The sequence below is a fragment of the Petaurus breviceps genome, unplaced genomic scaffold (assembly GCF_028583685.1).
Source record: "Petaurus breviceps papuanus isolate PSGF00001 unplaced genomic scaffold, PetGlider_PUasm1.0 80, whole genome shotgun sequence".
Classification (NCBI taxonomy): Eukaryota; Metazoa; Chordata; class Mammalia; order Diprotodontia; family Petauridae; genus Petaurus; species Petaurus breviceps.
The window spans coordinates 21,989,543-22,014,707 of NW_027186540.1; the positions used below are offsets into that span (position 1 = coordinate 21,989,543).

At 36.1% G+C, this 25,165-nt stretch overlaps 1 protein-coding gene across 2 annotated transcripts in view; it reads right to left on the reverse strand.

Annotated features, from left to right (window-relative positions):
• Positions 1-25,165, reverse strand: part of LOC138176051 (reelin) — a 566,262-nt gene that overhangs the window by 331,133 nt on the left and 209,964 nt on the right. For both annotated transcript variants that reach the window (XM_069106794.1, XM_069106793.1), the window contains exons 4-5: positions 17,066-17,136; positions 899-931 (exon numbers count right to left, since the gene is read on the reverse strand). In XM_069106794.1, the coding sequence (XP_068962895.1) occupies positions 899-931; positions 17,066-17,136 (104 nt within the window). The remainder of the gene's footprint in view (positions 1-898; positions 932-17,065; positions 17,137-25,165) is intronic.

Sequence of the window (25,165 nt, forward strand, 5' to 3'; positions counted from 1 at the left end):
GAGATAATTTCATTGTTTAACAAAGTACCTCTAAGAGCATCTTACAATTGTTTCACCTTCTCTTTCAAAGAAATAGCCATATTAATTCTTCTGTTAAGCATTCATTTCTTATTTGAATATATCTCTGCATCATGGAGAACCTGTTTAATTTCATGTTTAGACCCTGGGGTGGCACTGGTGAAAGTTGTCCATTTTGATCCTCTATTCCAGGGCATACCTGATGTGAATTTCTTGTTGTTCAGTCATTTCAATTATGTTCAACTCTTCGTGACCCCATTTGGGGTTTTCTTCGCAAATATACTGGAATGGTTTTCCATTTCCTTCTCCAACTTATTTTACAAATGAGAAAGCTGAGGCAAACAAGGTTACACAGCCCAGGGTCACACGGCAGATAAGTATCTGAGGTCACATTTGAACTGGGGTCTTCCTGACTCCAGGTATGGAGCTTTATCCAAGGCACCATCTAACTGCTTGCCTCCAAATTCATGCATCATAAATCTCCAGGGCTGTTAAGAAGAGGTTTCTTACTTCAAAGGTTTCTAAAGATTTCTGAGACTGGGTAAACACCAGCTTTATCCAGGACTGCCAGCTAACAGTAGGTTCTCTAACCTGGGCAGGAACTCTATTTGAGTAAAGAATTAAGAGACAATCAAGTGTCACACTGTTTCTTTCTAGTTGGGACAGGCCATCTAGTCAGGAGGCAAGACTTACCACACATAGAACAACTGGAGAACAAGGTAAGACAATACACAGTCAACTATGGGGCTGTATAAGACAGGTAGAGTGCTACAGGAATTTGGAGAAGACAAAGGCAGTGTAGAAAGAATGCCAGAAGTTAGTGATGGACCTTGCAGAACAAAATACATAAAGAAGTCAATAAATAGTCTTAAATACTTACCAAGATGTGGATGCAGAGTGGCCTCTGTTGGAGCTGAAACAAGAAAAGGGAAGGGAAAAAAACAGTTAAAGATGATTAGCCAAAGAAAAGCTTAATTTCATATTTAAGCATAAAGATAACTAAACAATCTAGTTTGGTTGTTACTAAAAATTCTCTAGAACTTTTAAAGTAAATTTAAGTGAAAGAGATAAAGCACCTAAAATGTATGCAGATATGATTTTTTCATTTTATTCATTTTATCTAAAAGTAATGGCATATGGTCAAAATAACACAGATGTTTGATATAAAATGGTTCATCATAACAAATCCATATTTGGTCAGATAAAATCTTCTGGTATACAAGCTTTAGATATTAAATATATCAATATATAATATTATATAATACATTAAAATCCTGAATTAACATGTTACACATTTGTTAGTCTTATCCTTCAGGACAGGTGCTATAACTGGGTTCTTCTATATTTATAGGGTAAATAGTGAAATAAATTATTAATAGCTACCCAGGAGGATGAAACTACAAAGAATTGAGAAATTAAAATGAATGAAATAAAATACTGAAAGACTGGTGGCAAGTATCTCATAGAAACAGTTACTCATCTCTATGTTTATGAGTATAGGTAAGTAAACAAAACATTTACAACATCATTACTACATTTCTTTTGTTTTTGATGATTTTGATGATTTTATGATTGTGGTGATTCAGACATTAGTTAGCCACTTTGCAGCTCTAATTTCTAGGATGCTTTTCACATTGGTCTTTCCCTCTTTGAAATTCCCTCTGTACCTTAGTATCTGTTCATTCCTTTCCAATCTCTATCAACAAGCATTTATTAATAGAATTCTATGTGCCATGCATAGAAATACAAAAGATACTCTACTCCATGAAGTTTCCATTCTACTGGAAGCATATGACATGGCTATAGATAAGTAAATACAAAATTGGGGGAAGGGAGGGGCATAGGATTGTGATTTGAAGCAGAGAATTCTTGACAAGGAAAGACCTTCATCAGTGCAGGTTAGCACCTATTCTGTAATTTACAATCTTTGCACTGTCTTTCCTTTATGGCTATAATTCATTCCCTTTTACTTCTACCTCTTAGAATCCCATTTTCCTCTAAATCCATCTCAAGAACCAGCAACATTGCAATGACCTGTTTTGATACACTTAGCTCTTCTCAGCAATACAATGATCTAAGACAATTCCATATGACTCATTAAAGAAAATGCTATCCACATCCATAGAAAGAACTGTGGCATCTGAATGCAGATCTAAGCATACTATTTTTTCTTTTTGTTGTTTTATTCTTTCTTGTGGTTTTCTCTTTTGGTTCTGATTCCTCTTTACAACATGACTAATCTGGAAATATATTTAATATGATTGTATATGTCTAGCCTGTATCAGATTGGATGCTGTCTTGGGAAGGAGTGGAAGGGGAAATATTTAGAACTCAAAATTTTGCAAAAGTGAATGTTGAAAACTAAAAATAAATAAATAGTTTTAAAAGAACCACTTTCTCTATGAAGTCTTTTTGATCTCACTAGCTGCTAGTGCCCCTCTCAAATTATCTTGTATATATGCTACATGTATTTATATTATGTACAAACTTTCCTCAATAGAATATTTTTTAACAATTTTAATAATAAAAATCTATTTTCTCCACACTATTTCCTTTCCACACAAAACAGAAAACAAAATACTTAGAGAAATAGTATAGTCAGGGAAAATTAATTTTTGCATTGCCCACATTAAAAAAATACACATCTCCAACTATACGCTGAATCCATCAAATCTCTGTTATGAGGTGGGTAACTTTTTTTTATCACTTCCCTAAAAGAATATAGCTTTGTGAAGGCAGAGACTGTTTCGTTATTGTCTTTGTATTTCCACAGGGCCTAGCATTGTCCCAGGAACACAATAGGCATGTAATAAATGCTGGTAAATGGGAGGATGTTGCTGCTCTATATAAAAATAGGGAAGTAAGGAGGAAGGTTAGGTTTGGAGGAAAGAAAAGATAATGAATTCTGTTTTATAAATGTTGAGCTTGAAATGTCTATGAGACATTGAGGTAGAGATATCTAATATGCTACTGGAGATGAACTACTACAGGTAAGGAGAGATGAGAGCTGTCTGTGTGGACATGGGTTTGAGATTGAATTTATAGGAATTTATTAGATCACAAAGGGAGAAAAATTAGAAGGAGAACAAAGGGCCCAGGATTCTGAGCACATGTAGAGGATCACAACAGAGTAGTGCCATGAAAATGCAGTGAGGATACAATAACCAAAAGGAAGGGCTGGCCAGCTATGGCTAAAGTTGCAGCAAAGTCAAGGTGGATGAGGTCAGAAAAGAGACTTTTGGGATTAGCAACAAAACACTGGTGACCCTAAAGATGGTAGTCACAAGCATCAGATACTGTACTAGAGAAGCTCAGAAGAAAAAAACAACCCATTATTCTTGCCCTCCAGAAATGTGTGGTCTATTAAGGAGAAGCAACATGTACTCAGATAAGAAAATACAAAATTATGCAAAATGAATACAAAGTATTTGGGAGGGGGCAATAAATGGAGGGATCAGGAAAGGGCCTCATGTAGTAGGTAGCGATGTGAACCTGAACAGAGGGAGGGACTCCAGGAGTCAGAGATACACATTTCAGGTGGAACTAAGCTTGATTCAAGTCTTAGCTAGACACAAATATTTTTGCATTATTGAATTGTTGATAGACTATGCAATGACTCAAAGATCAGGCTTATATTTTCCTATTAAACACAAAGTAAAAAGGATTTTTTAAAAAGCGCAATGCAGTTGGAGACTACATGAAACAATCAATCCTTGGTTTTAGAACGAATTTTAAAATTTGTTTTGAAAAGTATGTGGCAACAATACTTATTCTTCATACAGCTGTACTATTCTTAAAAGGATTTATAAACCATCACAAGATATCCTCCTCTTTTAAAAAAAAAAAACAACAACCTGTCATCGATTTTTTTTAAAAAGGTTCAAAAGGTAATTTAGTAGGGAAAGAATAAAGGCATGGATTATTAAATGAAGCAGATATGAAAAGACCAAACACAAATGGTTTATGTCCAAAAGATCTAGAGTAAATAAGATGAATGAGGGAATGTGATTTCAAAATCAAAGTTTTCCAGAACAGGATGTGTCTTTTTCTGATCTCTTTAAAAAAGGGTTCATTGTCATTACTTTAAATGTAAGGTCAAAAGAATGTGGGAATTATTAATCATTGACAGGTGTAAATAAAGCAAAAAAAATTAATATAATATTAAAATTTTAAAATACATCAGTTCTCAATAAAAAAAAAACCATAAGGAAAGTCTCTATTTATTAAATAGCTCTTAAAAGCATACCATTTTATAGTATTCTATAAAATGATGCTACAAACACTATATATAAAAATACCTTCTATTCCTATTCCACTATGTGTGACTTAATCTAACCCTCATTGCAGTGAGAATAGCAGGAAGTGGAAGCATTCTGGTACACTTGAAAAGGCAATAGAGTTGGATACAAGAGAATTCAGGTTAAAATCCTAGCTCTGTTATTTACAACATCTGTGACCCTGGGCAAGTTATTTCCCCTCTCTGAGCCTCACTTTCCTTATCTGTATAATGAAGAGGTTGTACTTAATGACATTTAAGATCTATACTTGTTGCTGGTGTGTTTCTCCTTCATTTTTGTGCAGGACCATGGCATCAGGGAAATGATGACAGGACTTGCAGTTGACTTTGATTTGAGTTTAGAATGATTCAGAATGCTTTCAAATAACCAAATTAGCTATTTTTGTTTTTGTAATGACAGCCTGTATTTGTGGAAGAATTCCTTTTCTCTTGGATCTCAAAATGTAAATCAATTATCTGTTAGACTCTATTTAAATCATGGGGTGGAAAAATGGTAGCTTGTTAAGAAGACAGGGGAAGAAAAGTATAAAAAAGCTTGCGATTCCACAGTGGTTTGCTTCTATTATTTCATTTGGATACTAGAGGTTACAATTTTGTTTTTTTGTAGCTTTCACTAGTTAATCCGCTGGGGAACTGAGCAAATATTAGTATGTAGAATAGTATATTGTTTTACACCTTTTTTCCCCTGAGGGGTTAAATCATATACAATTTTTAAAGTAAATCATATGGATGAAATTCTTCCTATTTTCAAGTGGAACAAAGCTTAATTGATCTAAATGTATACAAAAGAAAACCTACAAGGAAGCAAAGAAAAGATGGACAGCTCTCAACACAAAGTGTAGTATTTAATACATAGGCTTTCCTGAAATGGAAATTTATTGCTATATATTTTGAATCCTCTCTTACATTCTGCTGTGCACATGAAATTTTTAAAAAATTTTCTTATTTTATATTCGTTTGTTTCTTAGTTTATGTTTAAGTATTTAAACTTATATATAAGTTTACAAAGTTTCTTCTTTTATTATGCATTTAAGTTTTAATAAAAAAAATTAAAAATAAATGTTTGTATATTCATATGTATATTAGTGCATATGTGTGTATGTGTGTGTGTCTCCCTTCTCAGAAGGTAGCATACAGGTACCTCAAAGGAACTATGGCAACCTGTCTAAAGATCATTAAAAACCAGAATCATTCCTAGTCATATGAAAGACTATAAATGAGTTTTTCTATGAATTGACTTATCATAAAGAAAACTTTCCTTTATATAGATATGTACTTTATAATAATATTGCTAAATTCCAGCAAACTTGAAAAAAAAAAAAATAGGTCATGTCTTAGCTAAACTCTACCAAAAAAAAAACCCAACAAGAAGAGGGGAGTTAAAACAACTAATTGATTCTTAGATCAAATAGGAAGTAGTTAACCAGCTTTGTGTTAATACTGCTAGTTTCCTAGGATCAGCCATAGAGTTGTCAAGTATAACGTCTAATAACAGGCAAATTTTACAAATAAAGGTATCATACTAAAGGAGCTATAGCTTCCAAATTTCTATAGTATTCAAAGACCCAAGGTATTTTTGCCTCAGGTATCCCTTCGCCTAATTTGTAATTCAAATGTATTAAACTTCCCGAGCTAAATATGACAAATTAGACACGCTCTGTGAAGTTACCATTTAATGAGCTATGAACCTAGACTTTCATCTCCCCAGGAATAATTCCTTTATTACTTTTTTGTATTTTATTGCAATACAGCACAGTTTGACCTTCAAGTATGATAATTAAGCCTCCAAAATGTTATAAATTTAGAGTAGAAATAGTTTTCGATGTGTTCAAGAATATACTTACGATTAGTATGAAAGATTGCTTAATTTTTAAAACAAGTTAAATTATAGACAGGGCCATGGATTAAGGTTGGGATGAGTTCTTTTGCCACCCTTGATTTTTGTCACTTAATGTAATGATCATCTCTCATAGTTCAAAACGGGTGGAATTAAAGTAAAAGCAAAATAAATCTTTAGAATGTATGATCAGTGTGCAGTGAAGCACTGATTCTTCCTTCTAAGATGCTGCCTGGACCTTTGGGAGTTTTAAGAAGACAGGACCTGGTGCTGAGGGCAGGAGCAAGGGAGGAGGGGCAGCAGCTGTAGCACAGTCCGGAGCCCATGCAACATATGGCCAGCAAGTAACTGTCAGAGAAGTGAGGGAAAGCCGTTCAGATAACCACGCGCCCTGCTGGTGATTGGGTTGGCTGCCCCTGGGGTGAAAAGAGGCTCTCCTTATGGGATAGGGTGTCATCTACCCTTGACCTTCCAACCATACTCCTGAAAGCCAGACCAGAAACCCAAGCTGGGTAAAGTGTGGCAAAATTTGCAGCCTGACTACACTTGATAGAAAGCTGCAAGATAAATTTGAATTTAATTCACTAACATTTAATGGAAGCCTTCTATGAGTAAACCACTTGCCCTCGAGGAATTTAGCATCTCCAGTATTTACCTCCTCCCTTTTCTTTCCTAGTAATCAACTCTGGCTCTTCTTTCATTTCCTCCCCCTTATTTTCATTCTGATTTCTCCCTGCCCCACTATGATCCACACCTAGAACTAAGTCTTACCCCCAAAGTCTCACTCCTTTGACTAATTATGGTATGAAGAAGATTAAGTGTTCTCAAAGGCTTTGCCAATGTAGAACAAATCTAAAGCGGGAGGGGGAGGGGGAGGAGGGGGGGGTGCTACAAAGGGGAAAGGTTGTAAAGATGGCCTCAAAAACTGAACATTTACGTGTTGTTCAAGGACCAGTCTGAATAAATGGGGTTGGGCTCATGACAAGAAGGGCAGCTGCCTGGTGAAAAACTGGGGGCTGGGGAAACACAGAAACTTATGAAAGGCATAAAGAGCACAAAAAGGCTCTCAGGTGTGTGGGTCCCTTTGACTTTCACAGAGACAGTGAAGTGTTGAAAAAGAACCAGAGGAAGGTAAGTGTTATATAGTTCTTAGTTCACAAATATTAACTTAATTTGAGCATTCTTAAAGTCCTCCTGCCATAGCGTGCAGAAAGGCAGACTTAGGATCAGCCTACTTAGATCAGGACCAAGAAATGAAAAAGGCCAAAGTCTTGTGAACTGGGCCCAGAACTGAGTAAAAGGAAGAGACAGAGCTGGGTCCCTCTGGGCATTGACCAAATGATTTCAGTGATCCTAAACTGTTCACTTCCTCAAAAGCCTAGGCTTTAATACCAGTATTTCCAGGTGATACTCCATGATTGCACAGGAGGATAAATGTTTACAAATAAAACAAAAGGCAATGGAAAGGTACATGGTGAACCTAAGTAGACTTTAGCATATTACCATTGATGACTTTTAAGTGAGAAGTGGCATAAAGAGTATTGTCAAGGACACATATGACCAGAAAAGAAGGTTGGCTGGTCATTCAATGAGAATGAGACTACAGATGGACCATCTAAGACTTTCACTAACCCCAAGATTTTTAAAGATCTAGTCTAGGGGCAGGAAGAACACACAGTAAATGTTGTTAATAATGATGAATATTAGCTAACATGATTTTGGCCAATCAATATGCAAATATTCAATTATATTGAAATAAATTGTTCTCCCTCATATTTTCAAGAAAATTTGTTTTTACAAACCAGAACAAAGCTACGATGTTTATGTCTTTATAACATTTCCGCTGCCCTCATGTAACTGCATAGAAATGAATTTATATTTAATCCTTCAGAATATGGGAAAATAAAGCAAATATCGTAATAACTCAGGTGGAGATCATCTTAGTATTTCAAAGAAATCAACATTAAACTTTTCTCACATATACATCTCAGGGTTTTGACTGTTAGACTACATAAAACTGTCAAAGTAAAATGTATATAGTCTTTGGAACTGAAGATTGTCTAATTATATGCTAAATCACTTCAGGAAAAATAACACTGACCCAAGCGCCATCTTTGGTCCACTGGGAACATTCAGAGAAGTGCCTACTTTGCTAGGAGACAATAATAGCATCTTCCACATTAGTTATTGCTAGATCTTAGTTTTTGGTCACATATGTCCATTTGAATGAATCCTTTCACTTACTGTATAGTATGCCAAACTGGGTTATTCTCTATCATCCATTCTCATAGCATCTTCTTCTGCATCCATGCCTTTCTATATCTCTATTTACTAAAATCCATGTGGATGCCCATCTCCTTTTCTTTGAAGGATTCTGTATTTTCCCTGTTCAATGTGACCTCTGCTTTCTCACAATTTTCATTAGTGCTGTCCCACCTCCCTTTTGCATTTCACACATTTGTGATACTATGGAAAACTTTTCTGGTTTTCTGGACCCAGCTTTTATCTGGGAGGTGGGTAGCACGCAATGGGGTGACAGGATATTTCTGCTTTAGATATTTCTTACCCCATCCATTTCTGAAATCTTTTATGCCTGGAACTTTCCATGCTAAAAATTCCTCATACTAGAGGTAATATTGCCAAGTGGCATCTCTTTCCCTATGATACCAGGAGTGGGAAATCAATCAGTGTTCCCAAGAAAGATTCTCACCCCATCCCTCCAAATAAAAGTCACTAATCTTCTGCATCATGATGAAGTGACCCTACTGTGTGAGACTGGACCCAGGCATTCTTGATCAAATCAAGGGGAACCTCTGAAACAATCACAGATCCCCTTCCTCCTTTTGCCAAAGTCTGAAGATGATCTAATCCAAGGCCTGCTGGGACCTCTTCACTGGCTGAATCATGTATATATCCCATCCTCTCAAAGACCAGGTTGTATCTTTGCCTATCTGTTGCTGAAAACACCAATATATCCTTTGCCTTGAATTTCTCCTCCAATGCTCCCTTCTTCATCTCCCTGGCATCTCAACTTTAATGTTATGCCTTTCCTTGTATGAATTATATAAGCTTTTTGAGGACAGTTTTATTTTTGTCTTTTTAACCTTAGTGTCCAAGGCATAGGATACTTAACAAATGTTGAGATGAATTTGTTGGACTGAATTAAATGCACACTCATTCACCACATTATTGTCTGTCTTATGAAAACCTTTATTTTTACAAACCCGCTGCAATAACAATTTTCTGCACTAAATCACCCCTATTTGTGTACAGCTCTTATCTCCTTTATTAGATAGTAAGCACTCTGAATAGAAGAGTTTGTGTGATTCTAAGTTTGTAACTCCAAGTTTGACTAGGTGGTGCAGTGGAATTAGGAAGCCCAGGGAGGGAAGACCTGAGTTCAAATTCAGACTCAGACACTTGTTAAATGTGTGACCTTGGACAAGTCACTTAACCCCTGTCTGCTTCAGTTTCCCCAACTGTACAATGGGAATAATAATAATACCTTCCATGGTTATTAGACCGATATCCTATAAAGTGCTTAGCACAGTACCTGGTATTTAATAGTAGGTGCTCAATAAATATTTATTCCCTTTCCTTTCTTTGTTCCTTCCTGAATCCCCAGAGAATCCATGCTGTAAAAGTGTTTGCTGAATTGAACTGAATTCTCCTGATTCACTACCTTCTTTTTTTGAAGTAGAAAACTTTGAAAAATTAGGGAAAACACCTCTTTCCTTAGCTTTATTCATTTAAAAAATTTCATGGGATATTGAGTTACTATAGTGTATGAATTTAACAACTAAAGTAGGCACAGTAAAATCCATTTCTGATGAACTGAAGGAAGATGAATTTTATTTTGGAAAAAGTACGAGTTGCCCTAAGAACGTTCAAGGAAATGAAGTCACAGAAGTTACTGGCTAACCAAATCATTCCAAATAAAAGTTATACCAAATTTGTTTGGGAAAGAGTAATTATATTTAACTCACATTGTGTAAATGGTGCTTTTAGTCTTTTCGAATTACAAAGTTTAAAAGCTTCTCAACCCCAGCTTGTTCACAGTGTCAATTTGCCTATCAAGAACTTTTCTCATAGTTACTATGAGCGTAAACTTTAGCTTTCCCTGTTCAAATGACAACAAAATCCAAAAAGTTAGATGTCAGTGAGGTTCATACATTATATATCACGATGATCCAGTGAACTTTAGCTGGCATGCACAGTCTACAATCCTCAAGCCTTTTGCTCATTATTGTGATGGGGACTTGGGGCAAAGCCAAGGAGTTTAGTGTAGCTTACAGGTAGAAGTCAGCATTTTCTAGAAATGATTTGGCTACCACTCTTACTTCTCTTTCAACCCACCTTCACTCACCCAACAACAGGATTCTAGACCCATTTGCAAATGATAAGCAGCCCTTGAGGGCTCTGCAGGACACTATGGTTGTCAGGCTATGGTGCCCACCATCTGGCCTTGTGAAGCCATCTATATATGTGGCTGTGATATGTGCCAAGAAGCTCACATACTAAAAGCTACGTATATACATGCCATTCACTATCTTCCTTGAACTAGGTAGGATTTAGAAAACTAGGATTGTCTTACTAACAGACAAGTCACTCTTCAACTTTCAGTTTCCTCATCTGGAAAATGAGCACATTGGGCAAGAGTTCTCTGAGGTACCTTTAGGATTTAAAATTTTATGATTCTATCATCATAGAAAAATAGTGAGTAACTGTAACATCATTAGTCTATCTCAACATATGTCTTATTATAAACATTTTTAACAGCACAGTTTTTACTGCAAACACATTTTTAAGGACACTGGCTTTATTTGGTTCCGAGTCATAGGACTGTGCTTTTTTTCCCCATCATCTATTATAAATAGTGCAATCATTTTCTAAATATGGTATATTTCCTTCAAGTCCCTTTGAATTTCTCATTCTAATCTGACTCAGTATAGTACCTTTTGTCTTAACTATTTCACAAAAATTCTATTGATAAAGAATGTCACAACACCTCACCTTTTCTGCCTTCACAATTTTTTAATGTTCATTTATTTCCCTTTTTCCATGAGAACATGAATATATCTATTACTTACATATTTATTTTCAAGTGGAAGTATGTCATAGGGATTGTTCCTAGAAAACTGGACTGGGAACCAGAAAAAGCAGGAGTCTGGGGCTTCTATAATTATAGATATTTAATATGTATACACAGAAATATTTACGATGGAAAACTTTTAGACCATCATCTTTCTGGGTGATGTTGTACAAGTTGTAAACCTCTGGTACTTTGATATAAACACTGTCTAAAACACATTCTCTTTGGAAGCCCCACTCTGCTAGAGAGAGATCTGTTTATTTTGCTGTTAACCAGAGGTTAAAAGATCTGTTCTAAACCATTTACTTGTGAACAGGCAGTATAGTACTCTTTGTCTTGAATATTTCACAAAAAGTCTATTGATAAAGGACATGTCACAACACCTCACCTTTTCTGTCTTCACAATTACTGAAATTTTTAATGTTCATTTCTTCCTTTTTTAATTAAAATTTTTTTTGCTTTTTTTTTGGGGGGGGGAGGGCAGGGCAATTGGGGTTAAGTGACTTGCCCAAGGTCACATGGCTAGTAAGTTTTAAGTGTCTGAGGTCGGATTTGAACTCAGGTCCTCCTGACTCCAGGTTCAGTGCTCTATTCACTGCACTACCTAGCCACCCCTCTTCCTTTTTTTTCCGTGAGAACATGAATATATCTATTACTTATATATAACCATTTACTTGTAGATCCAGAATTCCAACTAAAGCTACTGATTTTAGACCTTTTTAGATCAGTGTGGTATAATGGAAAGATAAGTCCAGAGACCTAGGTTTAAATCCAAACTCACACTTAAATACATGAGATGAAATCTCTGAGCATCAGTTTGCTGAATTATGAAATGAGGATACATACACTACCTAGCTCAGAGAGTTGTCCTTTACATCTCCCTATGAATATGAATCATAATTATTTCTTAGTTTTGGAAAAGTACAATTCGTGAGGCTTACCTCTCTTATAAAAACACTCAGAGGAGTTGTTAGAATTTACCCAAAATACCCAAACACCCAAACAAACAACTCCAAGTTGCTTTAAGTTTTTTCAGTATTTGCTATTCTCTTTGCCTAAAAGACATTTTGCAGCTTGCAACCAATATAAGGAAATAGTGTTTTCCACTTTTGGCAAACAGTTATAGTCTTAGTCTCCTGTAACCTCTCTCCTAAATGAGAACCAGTTTTTCAAATGTAAATAACTTCTGTATAGACACATCACATATTTATAATTACGTTTACCAGGGTTATCCTTTCTTTTCTAAGTCATTTGCAGGGCCATCTCTACTTGTCCTGATCTCTGTCTGGTCACTGGACCCAGACAGCTCCAGAGAAGAAAGTGAAGTTGGTAACTTTGCACAGCCCTCCCTCACTTAAATACAATTCACTTGCAAGTCATGGCATCATCTTCCTAATGTTCTGGTCCTCTTCAAGAAGGAAGAACAAACAACAAGAAGTCATTTACAGGGGCGGCCAGGTGGCTCAGCAAGTAAGAGCACCAGTCCCAGTGTCGGGGTGACCTGGGGATCAAATCTGGGCTCAGATACTTAGCACCACACCCAGAAATAACTGGCTATGTAACCTTAACCCCGATTGCTTTAAAAAAAAAAAAAAGAAGTCATTTACTCTCTACCTTCTTCTCCAGGGGATAAAAGATTACAAGTTCTTTTTGTCAAATTGGCCTCTTGACATTAAAAAAAATTGATTTCCTTTTTCCTGTCCTCTCTGTAAAGGTGAGACTTTTAAATTAGTAGCTGTCTTCTATCCTCACAAGTTCTGGAGGCCCTTCTTTCCTTGACATTTCTCTTGTCCAGTCCATCTGAGACTTAAGTAGGTGGAGGAAACCAGCTACTCTGGGAGGTGGGGGCAGGGGAAGAAGAAGAAGACCCTTTCTACCTTGCACCTTTTCCCAGACCAGTCAGACTCTGTGACTGACCACATGACATGAACGAGAAGGGAGTCCCCAATTCTATTTCTTCCAGTGAGATGAAGAATAATCAGGTCTTATCACCTGTCTTGCAACTGCTTCCTAAAGTCTTTCAGGCCTTAAAACTGTCAACCCTAATCTCTTCAGACCCCTGGACAAGGTCATCTGACTTGTTGATGCAACCTAAACACCCCGGGGCCTTGCCATCCACCCTGCTTCTGAACCTTGAAACTTCTGGGCATTAATCTCTGTCCTAGAGATAAAGTTTCTTAATCAGAAGATAAGACCCTTGAAAACAAGGACTTTTACTTTTTCTGTCTGTATCCTCAGGGATTAATTAAGTGCTCAGCACATAGCAAATGATTAAGAAAATGATTTTCATTGATTAATATATTTATACAAATTATCCCTGTCAATAACAGAGGTTTCAAAGACATGATGGGATGCATAAAAGCCTGTAATATTCCCAAGAGCAGCCTGAACCAGATTAAAATGTAATTTGGAAATATTTAACAAAATAAAGCATAGATAATGTAACATTAAAACTAAGTCGATGTATGGTTCATAAAGACCCTTATTCATGACTTAGTGGCTCCCATTTTTATTTGAGTCTGACACTGGCTTATAACATAGCAAAATATTATAACCTAAAAGGATTATACTGCTCCATTTAAAATGTATTGAATAATGTAGTAAAATTACTTAGGACTATCATAAAAAGTCATGTTTATCTTAAAATGTCACTGAACATTCTTATTATATGGAATTCCTGAATTCAAGAAAGTATTATTCCCTTTAATAGAAAATTATTTCTTCATCTCAGCTGGGGCACAATTAGAATTATATCCACCAGGCACTACCACAAATCTGAGTACTGTATAACTGTTAATTATGGTCTAAACTGTCTTTATAATAATGTGTTTGTCATGTTATCTTGCTTATTAGATCATCACAATGTAAACTATACTAGAATGGACATCTTAATGAGAGAAATTTTTCTCACTGGTCAAAATATTTTCCCTTATTGATTTTTCTGATTCTCCCTTCTCCCAGACCCAAAAGATCATAAATGACCCATTTTGAGCTAGAAGAGAACCTTGGAGGCCATCAGGCCTATACTTCTTCCATTTTACAGATAAGGAAACTGAAGCACATAGGAGTTACTTGTCCAGGGTCACAGACTTGTGAATGTCCAAGGCAGGATTTGAACTGACTTCTGACTTCAAGTCCAGTGACCTATCAATTATGCCATGCTAATTTTAAAGTAATCCCAATTTCAACATTACTTATACAATAGAACAGAATCCCAAATTGAGACATTAAAGAAGAAATCCACTAATATATGTAATCCTATTCCCAAAGCCCACTGGTATAGGGTTCTCTCCTTACTGGTGGAGATGAATGTCTTGCTTTGAGTGGGGGTGGGGGGGGGGCAAAAGCCCAGAGAAGAGATCTCTTCAGCAGCCACGGAAGTCAGTGCTTCAAGTGTGAAGTCTCTTTTGGGTACATCTGGCCTCTAGAGATGGACCAGACCCACCCCACTTCAGGGAACTGAAAGAAAAGACTCAGGGCAGGGTATTAATCTCCATCAATAAGGAAAGCATCCCATACCAATGACCTTTGAGACTGGGGTTACATATACAATGATAAATGTCTCTTTCTTTCAGACTGGGTCTACCTATCTCCCCCAGGATGAATGTGCAGTACTCACTCAGGCCCAACCTCAGCAGTACTAGTTATCACAGAAGCTTTGATATTCTCAGTCTTCAATCTGGTCTGATTTGGTCTTAGGCAGTCCAGTGTCTCCACCCCTTTCTCACTAAAGATCAAATCAAATCAAATACAACCTTTCTCCATGAATTTTCCCCTGACCCTTCATTCAAATTAAACTATAAACAAGCTCTGCCTCCTAAAATTTTTAAAAGAATTTTGCCTGGTCCTCTCCCTGGAACTTCCACAGTTCTTTGTATATAGTTTTCTCTCTCAGGGAGTAAAATCCTTGTGAGCTGGGTTTGGGTTGTATTTAACTCTGTATCTCCAGTGACGATCTTTGTAACTCATCAGTATGGGAATATTGGTGTTTATATAGTCAACATGGAAAGTTAGACTTGGAGCAAAAAGATACTTAGATTTCAATTCCAGGGCTTATTGTGCTTAATTAGATGTAGGACCCTAGACAAATTATTTCAATTAGCTATGCTTTACTAATCTATATAAAATCAGAATACTATTTGAACTGACTTTTTCACAATTATTGAGTAAAGCATTTTGTAAACAGTAAAGGGCTTTTTGGAGGTGAAATTATTATTATTAGAACTGAATAAAACCTTTTTCATATGCCTAATAGTCTCTGAAGCTGACATATCACTGATTTTAATAATTTAGAAAATTATCTTTAACATGTCAAAGATAATTTTATATTCTGTTAGAATATTTTGAAACAATCTTAAAAGCAATATAACATTGCTTTATTACAAAAAACAGAAGAAAACAGTAAAAGAGTATTGTTAAAAAACATACCCATGAAATATGAACAATATTAGAATTATAAGATTCTAGAGGTACACACACACACACACACACACACACACACACATATATATATGGTTATACATGGATATGGATAAGAATATGGTAAAGACATTAGAGATAGCTACCAGGTTTTACTGCTCTGACACAAAATATTTATTTTTGCATTTATTGCTTTCACTATCCAATCTTTGCTTTCTTTATCCCATTTAAAGTAATATGAATTTATTCACTGTACTTTCCTGATCCAAATTTGTTTCCTACAAGAAGGAGAGAATAATGATCAAGAAGGTTTTCAATAGTTAATGATATTTTCCTTTCCCTTTGTCACCAGAATAAGTTCAAGCATTCACTTATGCATATCACATATCAGCAAAATTTTAAATATTTTGGTCATTCTAAATCATAAGTCAAACCTCTAGATGGCCACTGGAAATAGAATCACATATAATTATGGTCCAGTTGGAATGCTTTAGGAGTAAGTGGCTTTGTACAGCCCCAAACTGAAGTGCATCCTAAAAGTTTCCCTGTCATTCAATGTTTCTTTTAAAGATGTATCCATGTTCATAATAAAGGTTGTCAATTGCACACCTTTTACAGGCTCATGGTGCATTATCACATTTATATAGATGTTAGGTAACTATTATCCATAAAATTTATCAGTACAAAATTGAGATAGCATGAATGAAACAAAGCTAGCAATTATAATAAAAATAAATGTATAATGATCAAATTTTAGCAAATTATAAAGCCTTGATGGAATCTGATTGGTAAATTAAAAGTGAGCTCTGTCTTGCTATGATAAAAATGTTTGTTAAAATTCTCATTTCCATGGCAGCTATGTGGTGCAGTGAATAGAGCCCTAGCCCTGGAGTTCAAATCCAGCCTCAGACACTTAACACTTACTAGCCGTGTGACCTTGAGCAAGTAATTTAACCCCAATTGCCTTGCCTTCCCCACTCCAAAAAAAAAAAAACAAAAGAAAAATTCTCATTTCCAACATAACTTCATCAGAAGTATATTGCATCTTTTCCATTAAGAAAAATTATTTCTTTCTTGTGTTGTGATCTGCATATTTAATTTTTCTATAGTCTGAGTTTCTTAGAAATCTATGAAATTTTCAAAAACAAATTCCTTATCTGATGATGGATGAAAAAGTTTTCAATTAAGTATATAAAAATATAGTATGTTTGTTATATGTAAATGATAATAGAAAAGAAATACATAATATGTAGCTTGCTAAAGGCCCTAATTTCAATTTCAAGTATCACCATCAAGCAATATTAATGACGTGTTCCCTCTGTGCACATATTGTAGCTTCTCCCATGCATAATATGGATACAGGTGAAATAGATGAGATACATTAAAATGCAATAACTCTTACCTCCTTGTTCACACAACTGCTGGGCTAAGGCATCCTTGAATATAACTTGGCCTCTGTGAGTAGCCGTAGCCCTGGAGACAAAGAAGAAAGGGTTTAAACTAAAGTTTGCAAAGAGTTTCAGTTTCAAATTAAATTTTAGATTAAAATGCTTTATTACTCTAAAATTTCTGTGATTTCACTGATATGTTTTTTTTTTTTCCATGACTGAGAATAGCACCTACATGATGAAGAAGAGTGATAGTAAATCTTTTGATGAAGAGCTCTCTGTACTTAAAAAGGTTTGAGGAGTTTTCCATGGAATGAGAACTACCAGAGTTTGCAGGGTCCTGAAGCAGCCTTGGAGGATCCAAGATTCACTCTAAACCATTAAGAAATTTTGAAGCAGGATGTTAATGGAGGTTAAATTGAGTTAATGTTGGCAACTGGAAGTGAGATAACATGGGTATAGAGAGAGTCGGATGAGGAAACTCCCTGTGTTAAAATTGTATCTTTTCCTGGTTCAACTGACTAACTCCTCCCTTTCCAGTTGGCATAGTAAGTTCATAAGAAGCCAGTATAAAATAACAATTTGCTTTTAAGTCATTTTAGTCACATATGATTCTTTGTGACCCCAGGGATGTTTTCTGCTGGAGTAGTCCGCAATTTCCTTCTCAAGGGGCTTCATTTTACAGTTGGGAAAAACAAGGCAAACAGAGGTTAAGTGACTTGCTCAGGGTCACATAGCTAGTAAGTGTTTGAGGCTGCATTTGAACTCAGGGTCTCCTGACTCCAGGTCCAGCACTCTATCCACTGTGCCATCTAGTTGCCTGTCAAAGTAACACCATCAGGAAGTCAGACTGAAGAGTGTTATCAGGAAGTCACTTACAGACTGTCCCATAGATCATAGATCAAAGGAGCATAATAGTTACTTGCCAGACTGTTTCATATATTACTAAAAATCACATTCTGTGATTATGTACTAATTCAGGGGAAATCTGCTAGACCTTGTTATAAGGAACTTTTGGTCCTGCTAATTGCCATGCTTTGCAAGCTTCACATAAGCTCCAGACATCCTCAGTTAGATCAGCACACCACCAAATGTTGATAAACTTGAGAGAAGATATGGCTGTGTTAATGAGCTAATCCTGAAGTATTGTTGATAACTTTCAGGATCATGTGGATATATTACAGGGCTAATCCCAAGGAGGCATGGATGAGAGTTAATCTGTCCCTCACCTAAACCCTATAAAAATGAGACCCTGAACTCCTGTCTTCCTACTCCCCACCCCCAGTGCACTTCCATTTCATGCTGTCCAGGGTTCCTAACTCTAATCCATCATTACATAAGTAACTCTCAGTGCCTCTGGGCCTCCCATTCTCTTCCTCACACTGCCTGCTTTCCTTTACCACCCCATTCCCATCTCCAAACCATCTGCCTCTGTAGCCCTGTACTATTTGTCTCAAGACTTTCTGTGCCATTTGTCCCCATACTCTTGTACTTTATCAAAATTTGATTGAAGCATTATTCTTTGTTACCATCATGACTTTTCCTGGTGAGTACTCAGAGAACCAGGTGTGCCTGTTCCCATTTAATAATGCCATAAACTAATCAGAAATTCATTCCTTCTACCCATTCAGTTTGACACCTTCTCTGCAACTGAGAGGGTGGTTCAGAGAAATGAGAGTTTATTTGTCCATGTGTAAGGGTTATGGGATTTAAAGATCTTCCATGCCCCGTTGGACTTGCTGATGTAGCAGGAAGGGGCGGAGCAAGAGGAAGCGGAAGCCAAACTGGAGTTCCTGCGGTGGCTGGCGGTGGTGGCGATGGCGGCAGCAGCAGCAGAGGCAGCGGCAGCGCAAAGCCCTTTTTCAGTTAGCCAGAATTTCTGCTAAGGACTCCTGCTGAGGACTGCCAGGGGCCGGAGCTGCTGGGAGCACGCTTCCTGGACGCTGGGTGGTTGCTGTGAGTGGGGAGAGGAGGACCTTTGCCTGAGGTAGCCTGTTCTGTTTTAAAGGCTTGAAAATGTGGGTGCTTTCTACTTTATCTACCTGTGCCAATGTCATAACTACTCTGATGGCTTTCACTTTCTGGTTTTGGGACTCAGTCTTTTGGTATCTTAATAAGTTTTCTAGTTTATTCCCCCATATGGCAAGCATGACGTATTTTGTGATGGATAATTATATCAGCATATCTGTAATCTCTATAGGCATTGTGAATATGGCATTGCTGATACACCATGTCAGACACAGCTTAGCAGATGTTAAAGTTTCTGATGTCATATTTCTGTCCATTACTCCATGTTGCTTCTCAGTGAAAAACTTAGGTATATTAAAATAAGTACTTTTTGCTTATGTAATTGTGTAAATGTGTTTTTAAATGAAATGCACCCAAACAAGTAAAAATGAAAACACGAGTGAAGGGCTAGGATAAAATTCTATATTTAGGAGGATTTCCTTGTTAAGTTTTATGATTCTAAGATATTCATATGTTTAGCCTGAAGTGATTGGATTTGAGTGGAGCTAGGGCAGGAATATACTAGCTAGCCTTTAAGACCTGACTGTTAAATTATTAGTGTAAGCATTTGTACCTTGGAAATCAGCAAATTCTACAAATCAAGGTTTAACTTATTGTTTTGTAGTTTTTCTAGGCTTGAGAAAGTGATGGTGAAAGGTTAAGAATGCTGATTAAACTTAAAAGTGTGTTGTACATATCTTCCCTCTCCTCCCCAGAGCTGGTTGTTAAACATTTATTAGTATACCTCTGAATTTGGAGAAGGAGGAGAATTAAGGAAAAGATTCTTCTTAAAACCCCTTGTAAAGAGCACCTTGATTTAAAAAAAATGCTTGACAGAACAGCAGGGACATTAGTACTGAGCAAAGATGCATTTAAGGTATTTTGACTCAGAAATCAATAGCAAAGCATCACAATATCAATTGCAAAGTCCACATAAAATTCGATTTTGATAAATATTTTCAAATGCAGAATCTATCTGGGGCTTTCATATTATCAAAATCACTACCAGTCAAACATAGTCACCTATGTCATCATCACTTGCAGGAAAACTGCTTCTTCCATATTTAGTATTCAACAATTCTTTAAAAAGACAAGAGAAAAACAGTATCCCTACCTGAGGTAATAACAACACCAACAACAATAACAGGTAGCATTTACATAGCACTTTAAGATATACAAAGCACTTTACAAACATCTCACTTTATTCTCCCAAAAACCCTAGTAGCAAGGTGCTCTTATCATTCTCACTTAATAGATAAGGAAACTGAGACAAAAAGAGGTTACAGAACTTGCCTAGGGTCACACAGCAAGTAAGTATCTGAGGCTAGATTTGAACTAAGGTCTTCCTGACACCAGACCCAGGGCACTGTACCAGAGCCAAATGTAATTGTGAAACATTAAAAAATATAAAATACAACAAAACAGAGATAATGTGAACATGTGGTTTTCTAAGTCAAATAAGTGACCTGCAAGGATCCTTATGTACAGTTTAGCGGTCCCTGTTTCTATCTGAATTTAACATCACTGTTACAGGCTTTGGAAATATCCAGTACAAAGGAATCAAAAAGGGAGAAGGAATATTATATATGAGGAAAAGTGACTAAGATAACAATGCTGGATTGTAGCATGTGCAGAAGGGAGTATGATTTAGAAATGTAAGAACGGACTAAATGTGAATATCTTTAAATCTCAGGGGCAGCTACGTAGCACAGTGGAGAGAGTCCTAGACCTAGAATCAGAAAAATGTGTCTTTTTGAGTTCAAATCCAGCCTCAGACCTTGGGCAAGTCACTTAACTGTTTGCCTCAGTTTCCTCACCTGTAAAATGAGCTGGAGAAGGAAATGGCAAACCACTCCAGTATCTTTACCAAGAAAACCCCAAATGGGGTCACAACGAGTCAGACACAAACAAAATGATGGAACAAAAATTAAATCCCAAACAAAATATTTTATATTTGATTTTTTTTCGAGGGAGGAAGGAAAGGCAACTGGGGTTAAGTGACTTGCTTGAGGTCACACGGTTAGTCAATAAGTATTAAGTATCCAAGGCTGGATTTTTCCTCTGATCCTCCTGATTCCAGGGTCATCGCTCTAATCACCGTGCCTCCTAGCTGTCCCTTTATATTTGATTCTATAAATAAGAGGGGATCACTGGCATTTATTGAATGGGGCAGGGTGTGACAGAGACCTACTCTTTAGGAAAAAGTATTTTAGATGCTTTGTGGGTGGTTGAAGTAGAGAAAGACTTGACATAGGACCAATTAAGAGGTTACTGCAATGGTCCAGAAAATAGGTTTTGAGACTACAAGTATGGATGATGGCTGTATGAGTGGAGATAAGTCTATGAAAGATGCTATAGTGAAAGAAATTACAAGAGCTGGCAATGAAATATCAGCCATTAAATAAAATAATTTGACTTTAGAAAACCTACTGCAGAAGGCAGGATCTATGATTTCTTCAGAGTGAGGAATTTCCTGCACTGAGAGAGTCTGCAAGTGGTCTAAACACAATAAATGAGTCACAGTGAGCTGCTAAGGCACACAGAGGTGAAGTTGTTTGCCCAAGGTCATGATAACAATGGCAGGATGAACCCATGTGGTCCTAACTGCAAGCCCTATCTACTACACAATGCCACCTCTCCCTCTGGAAAAGGTAGTCATCATTCTATGACTCAGGTGTGAGCAAGACCACATGCTGAAGTGTTAATGGATATTCTTTCTCCTAAGAAATACATTTTAACAAGAGTCTCCAGATGACACAGTGCCTTAGCCCAAAGGAATTAATTTAAGAGTAGGATTTGTAAGTAATATTTGTAAGATTTGTAAAGTAAGTAAAGATAAGTAAGGATTTGTAAGAGTAAATAAATTGATTAAACAACTACACTTGAAAAGGTGGGCCTTATGGAAGTAGCCTACAAGAAGAGCAAGAAATGATTCTTGCATATCATTTGGTAGATATTTAATAAATACTTGCTAATTGCTTGAGTAATCATATTAAAATTAGAGATAAAATATTTGTCCTGTTTTTAAAGGTTTTAGTGAGTGACATATTATATCCACTGCTGTCCAAATATTTTCTAAGTGTGAAAAGTCTTATTCACAGAGGGTTAGCCAATAGGTTATGAATATCTGGGGTCATACTCAAGAAGGCATGGGTGGATTATTATGCAAGGCAGCTTGGTGGCAAAGTATATAGAATTCTGGACCTAGAATAAGTTGAAATTCAATTAGTTCAAATTTGGCTGTGGACACTAACTAGCTATGGGACTCTGGGTAAGTCATGTAACCTCTGTCTCCCTCAGTTTTTTTTTCACATTCATATATTACAATTTATTCAGTCATGTGTGTGTATATATACATATGTATATACATATACACACATATGTATATATGTATATATTGTACACAGAGGACATTTTCCCATTTCTTTAATATATTTTAGGTGTAGGCCTAGTAATGTTTTATGTAGAATTTCGAATTACTTTCCAAATTGTTAGTACCCATCCACAGGTCTGCCAACAGTTCATCAACGCTCCTATGTTCTCACAGTCCCTCTGATATTCATAATTTTCTTTTTATATCATCTTTTCCAATCTGATGGGCTTGAGGTAGAATCTCAGAATTGCTTTAATTTGCATTTCTTTAATTAGTAATGATTTGGAACATTTTTAATATAACTATATATATAGCCTGGGTTTCTTCTCTCTCTTTTTTATTATTCCAGTTTATTTCTTCATTTAAAAAATTATTTATTTTTAGTTTTCAACATTCACTTCCATAAGATTTTAAGTTCTAAATTTTCTCCCCCTCTTTCCCTCCCCCTTCCCTCAGTTTCTTTATCTATAAGATGAGAATAATAACAATATCTACTTACCATAGTGGTTTTGAAGATTAAATGAAATAGCATATATAAGGTATTTTGTAAATTTTAAAGCATTGTATAAATATAGCTCTTATTATTATGTCTCAAAGTAAACCAATTCTGACAAAATATATACTTGTGCATAATTTGTTTTATGGTTCCAAACCAACCCCAGGATTTCTAGGACCTCACAAGTTTGTTTAAAAAATCTGAAATCACATATACATTAAATAGTCATTTTCATGGAATTGCAAAGGTGTGATTGCAGCTGATTAGTTCTAATTTAGCTTGTCTCTGTCTTTTTTGATTTATCATTGCTTGCATGTTGTCTCCTCCAACTCTTTGAGAACAGGGACTTCCTTTTACCTTTCTTTGTATTCAGAATGCCTGGCACAAAGTAGGTGCTTAATAAATGTTCATTTACTGAATATGACTGATTGCTTTGAAAAGCTTTAAAAAAAAAACAAACATGATCCAGAACATCTTAAATTGTGCACCATGTAAACAATTTTTCTTTTATTAAAGTTGCTTATTGATTAGATGTATATTAAAATTCTCATATGGTGCATTTTGTTATTCTACAAGTTCATTCATTTAAACTTTAGGCCAAACTATGTTCTTCAAGAAGTATTTCTAAACAGAGAGCTATGACCCAGGCATGGTCCTTGTCCCTATAATATCAGAACTATAAGATCAGATTACTGCATTTTCCTATTCTTATTTTTATTATTTATCTCTTACTACTTCCTACTTTTAAAATGTCTCTGTTTCCCCCCAATATAGGTGTTTTAATCCTTCTCCCCCCCACCCCAGCTTTCTGCTTTTGCATCCTTGGCAGATCAAATGACCTTCAGAAGTCACTTAGAAGCTCTTTTCACAGAAAAAGTAAGTAGAGTGAAGGCATACATCTACACATGAATATTTATATGAGTGTATGTATATGTGTAAGCATACATAAATATATTTTTTTCAAAATGCTACATTCTTGTAAGGATGTCTTTTCTAGTCCTACCAGCTGCTAGAGACATATCCTCTAAAGATTACTTTGGACCTACCTTGTATATCTCTTATTTATTTATATGTTGTCTCTCCCATGGTAATATGGGATAATATCTATAAAGTGCAGTGCCTGACACATAGTAGGAGCTTAATAAATTATTGTGCCCTTCCTTTCCCCTTCTGACCCCTCCCCCATTAGAACACAAGTTCTTTGAGAAAAGGGACTCTTTGTTTTTGCCTTTCTTTGTAACCTCATTCTAGCATAGAGTAAGCATTTAGTAAATGCCTATTGATTGATATATACATACATTCACACATACAAATAAGTAGAATTATGTATGATTTTTGGTCCAAACTTATGATTTTATCTATGTGGGGGACTCCTGCGATGGAAACACTCTCCATGGATACAGTTTGGAAACCTAACTGTAACTTTTAGATTTAGTTGCCCGAATTAGTGACAGAGTAACTTGCCAGTGGACACATGTCAGAGGCAAGACTTGAAGACTTCTTAAATCCAAGGCGGGACATCTTATACACATTTCAGGAACTATAGTATCTTGTAATGTATACCTTTATGTCTTTTACCTTAACATTAAAAAATGACACAAAACATGAAAAAGTAATAAAAATAATCAAGCTATCTGTTTGGTATATGGAAAGGAACAAGCATTTATATAGTACCTATTGTATGCACTATGTTGTTTTTCAGTAATGTCTGACACTTTGTGATTCCCATTTGGAGTCTTCTTGGCAAAGATATTGGAGTGATTTGCTATTTCCTTCTCTAATTCATTTTACAAATGAGGAAACCAAGGCAAAAAGGATTAAGTTATTTGCCCAGTAACACAGCTAGTGTATGAGGCCAGAATTGAACTCTGGAAGAGGAGTCTTTTTGACTCCAGGCATTCTATCCACTGGACCACCTAGCTGCTCACATCTGAACTATGTGCCAGGCACTATACTCTTTTACAGTATTATCTCATTTGATATTCAAAACAACCCTGCCAGGTAAATACTGCTATTATCCCCACTTTATAGTTGAGGAAACTGAGGCAAAGAGGTTAATTGCCCAGATATCATATAGCTAGTAGGTGTCTGAGATTGGATTTGAACTCATGTCTTCCTGACTCCAAGCCCAAAGCACTGTATCCTGGTAGGTATCTGCCTCTATACTGGGTAAAGCACTAATTTGGAGCCAAAGACCTAAGTTAAAAACTCTGCTCTGTTATTTCTTATCTAGGTGAC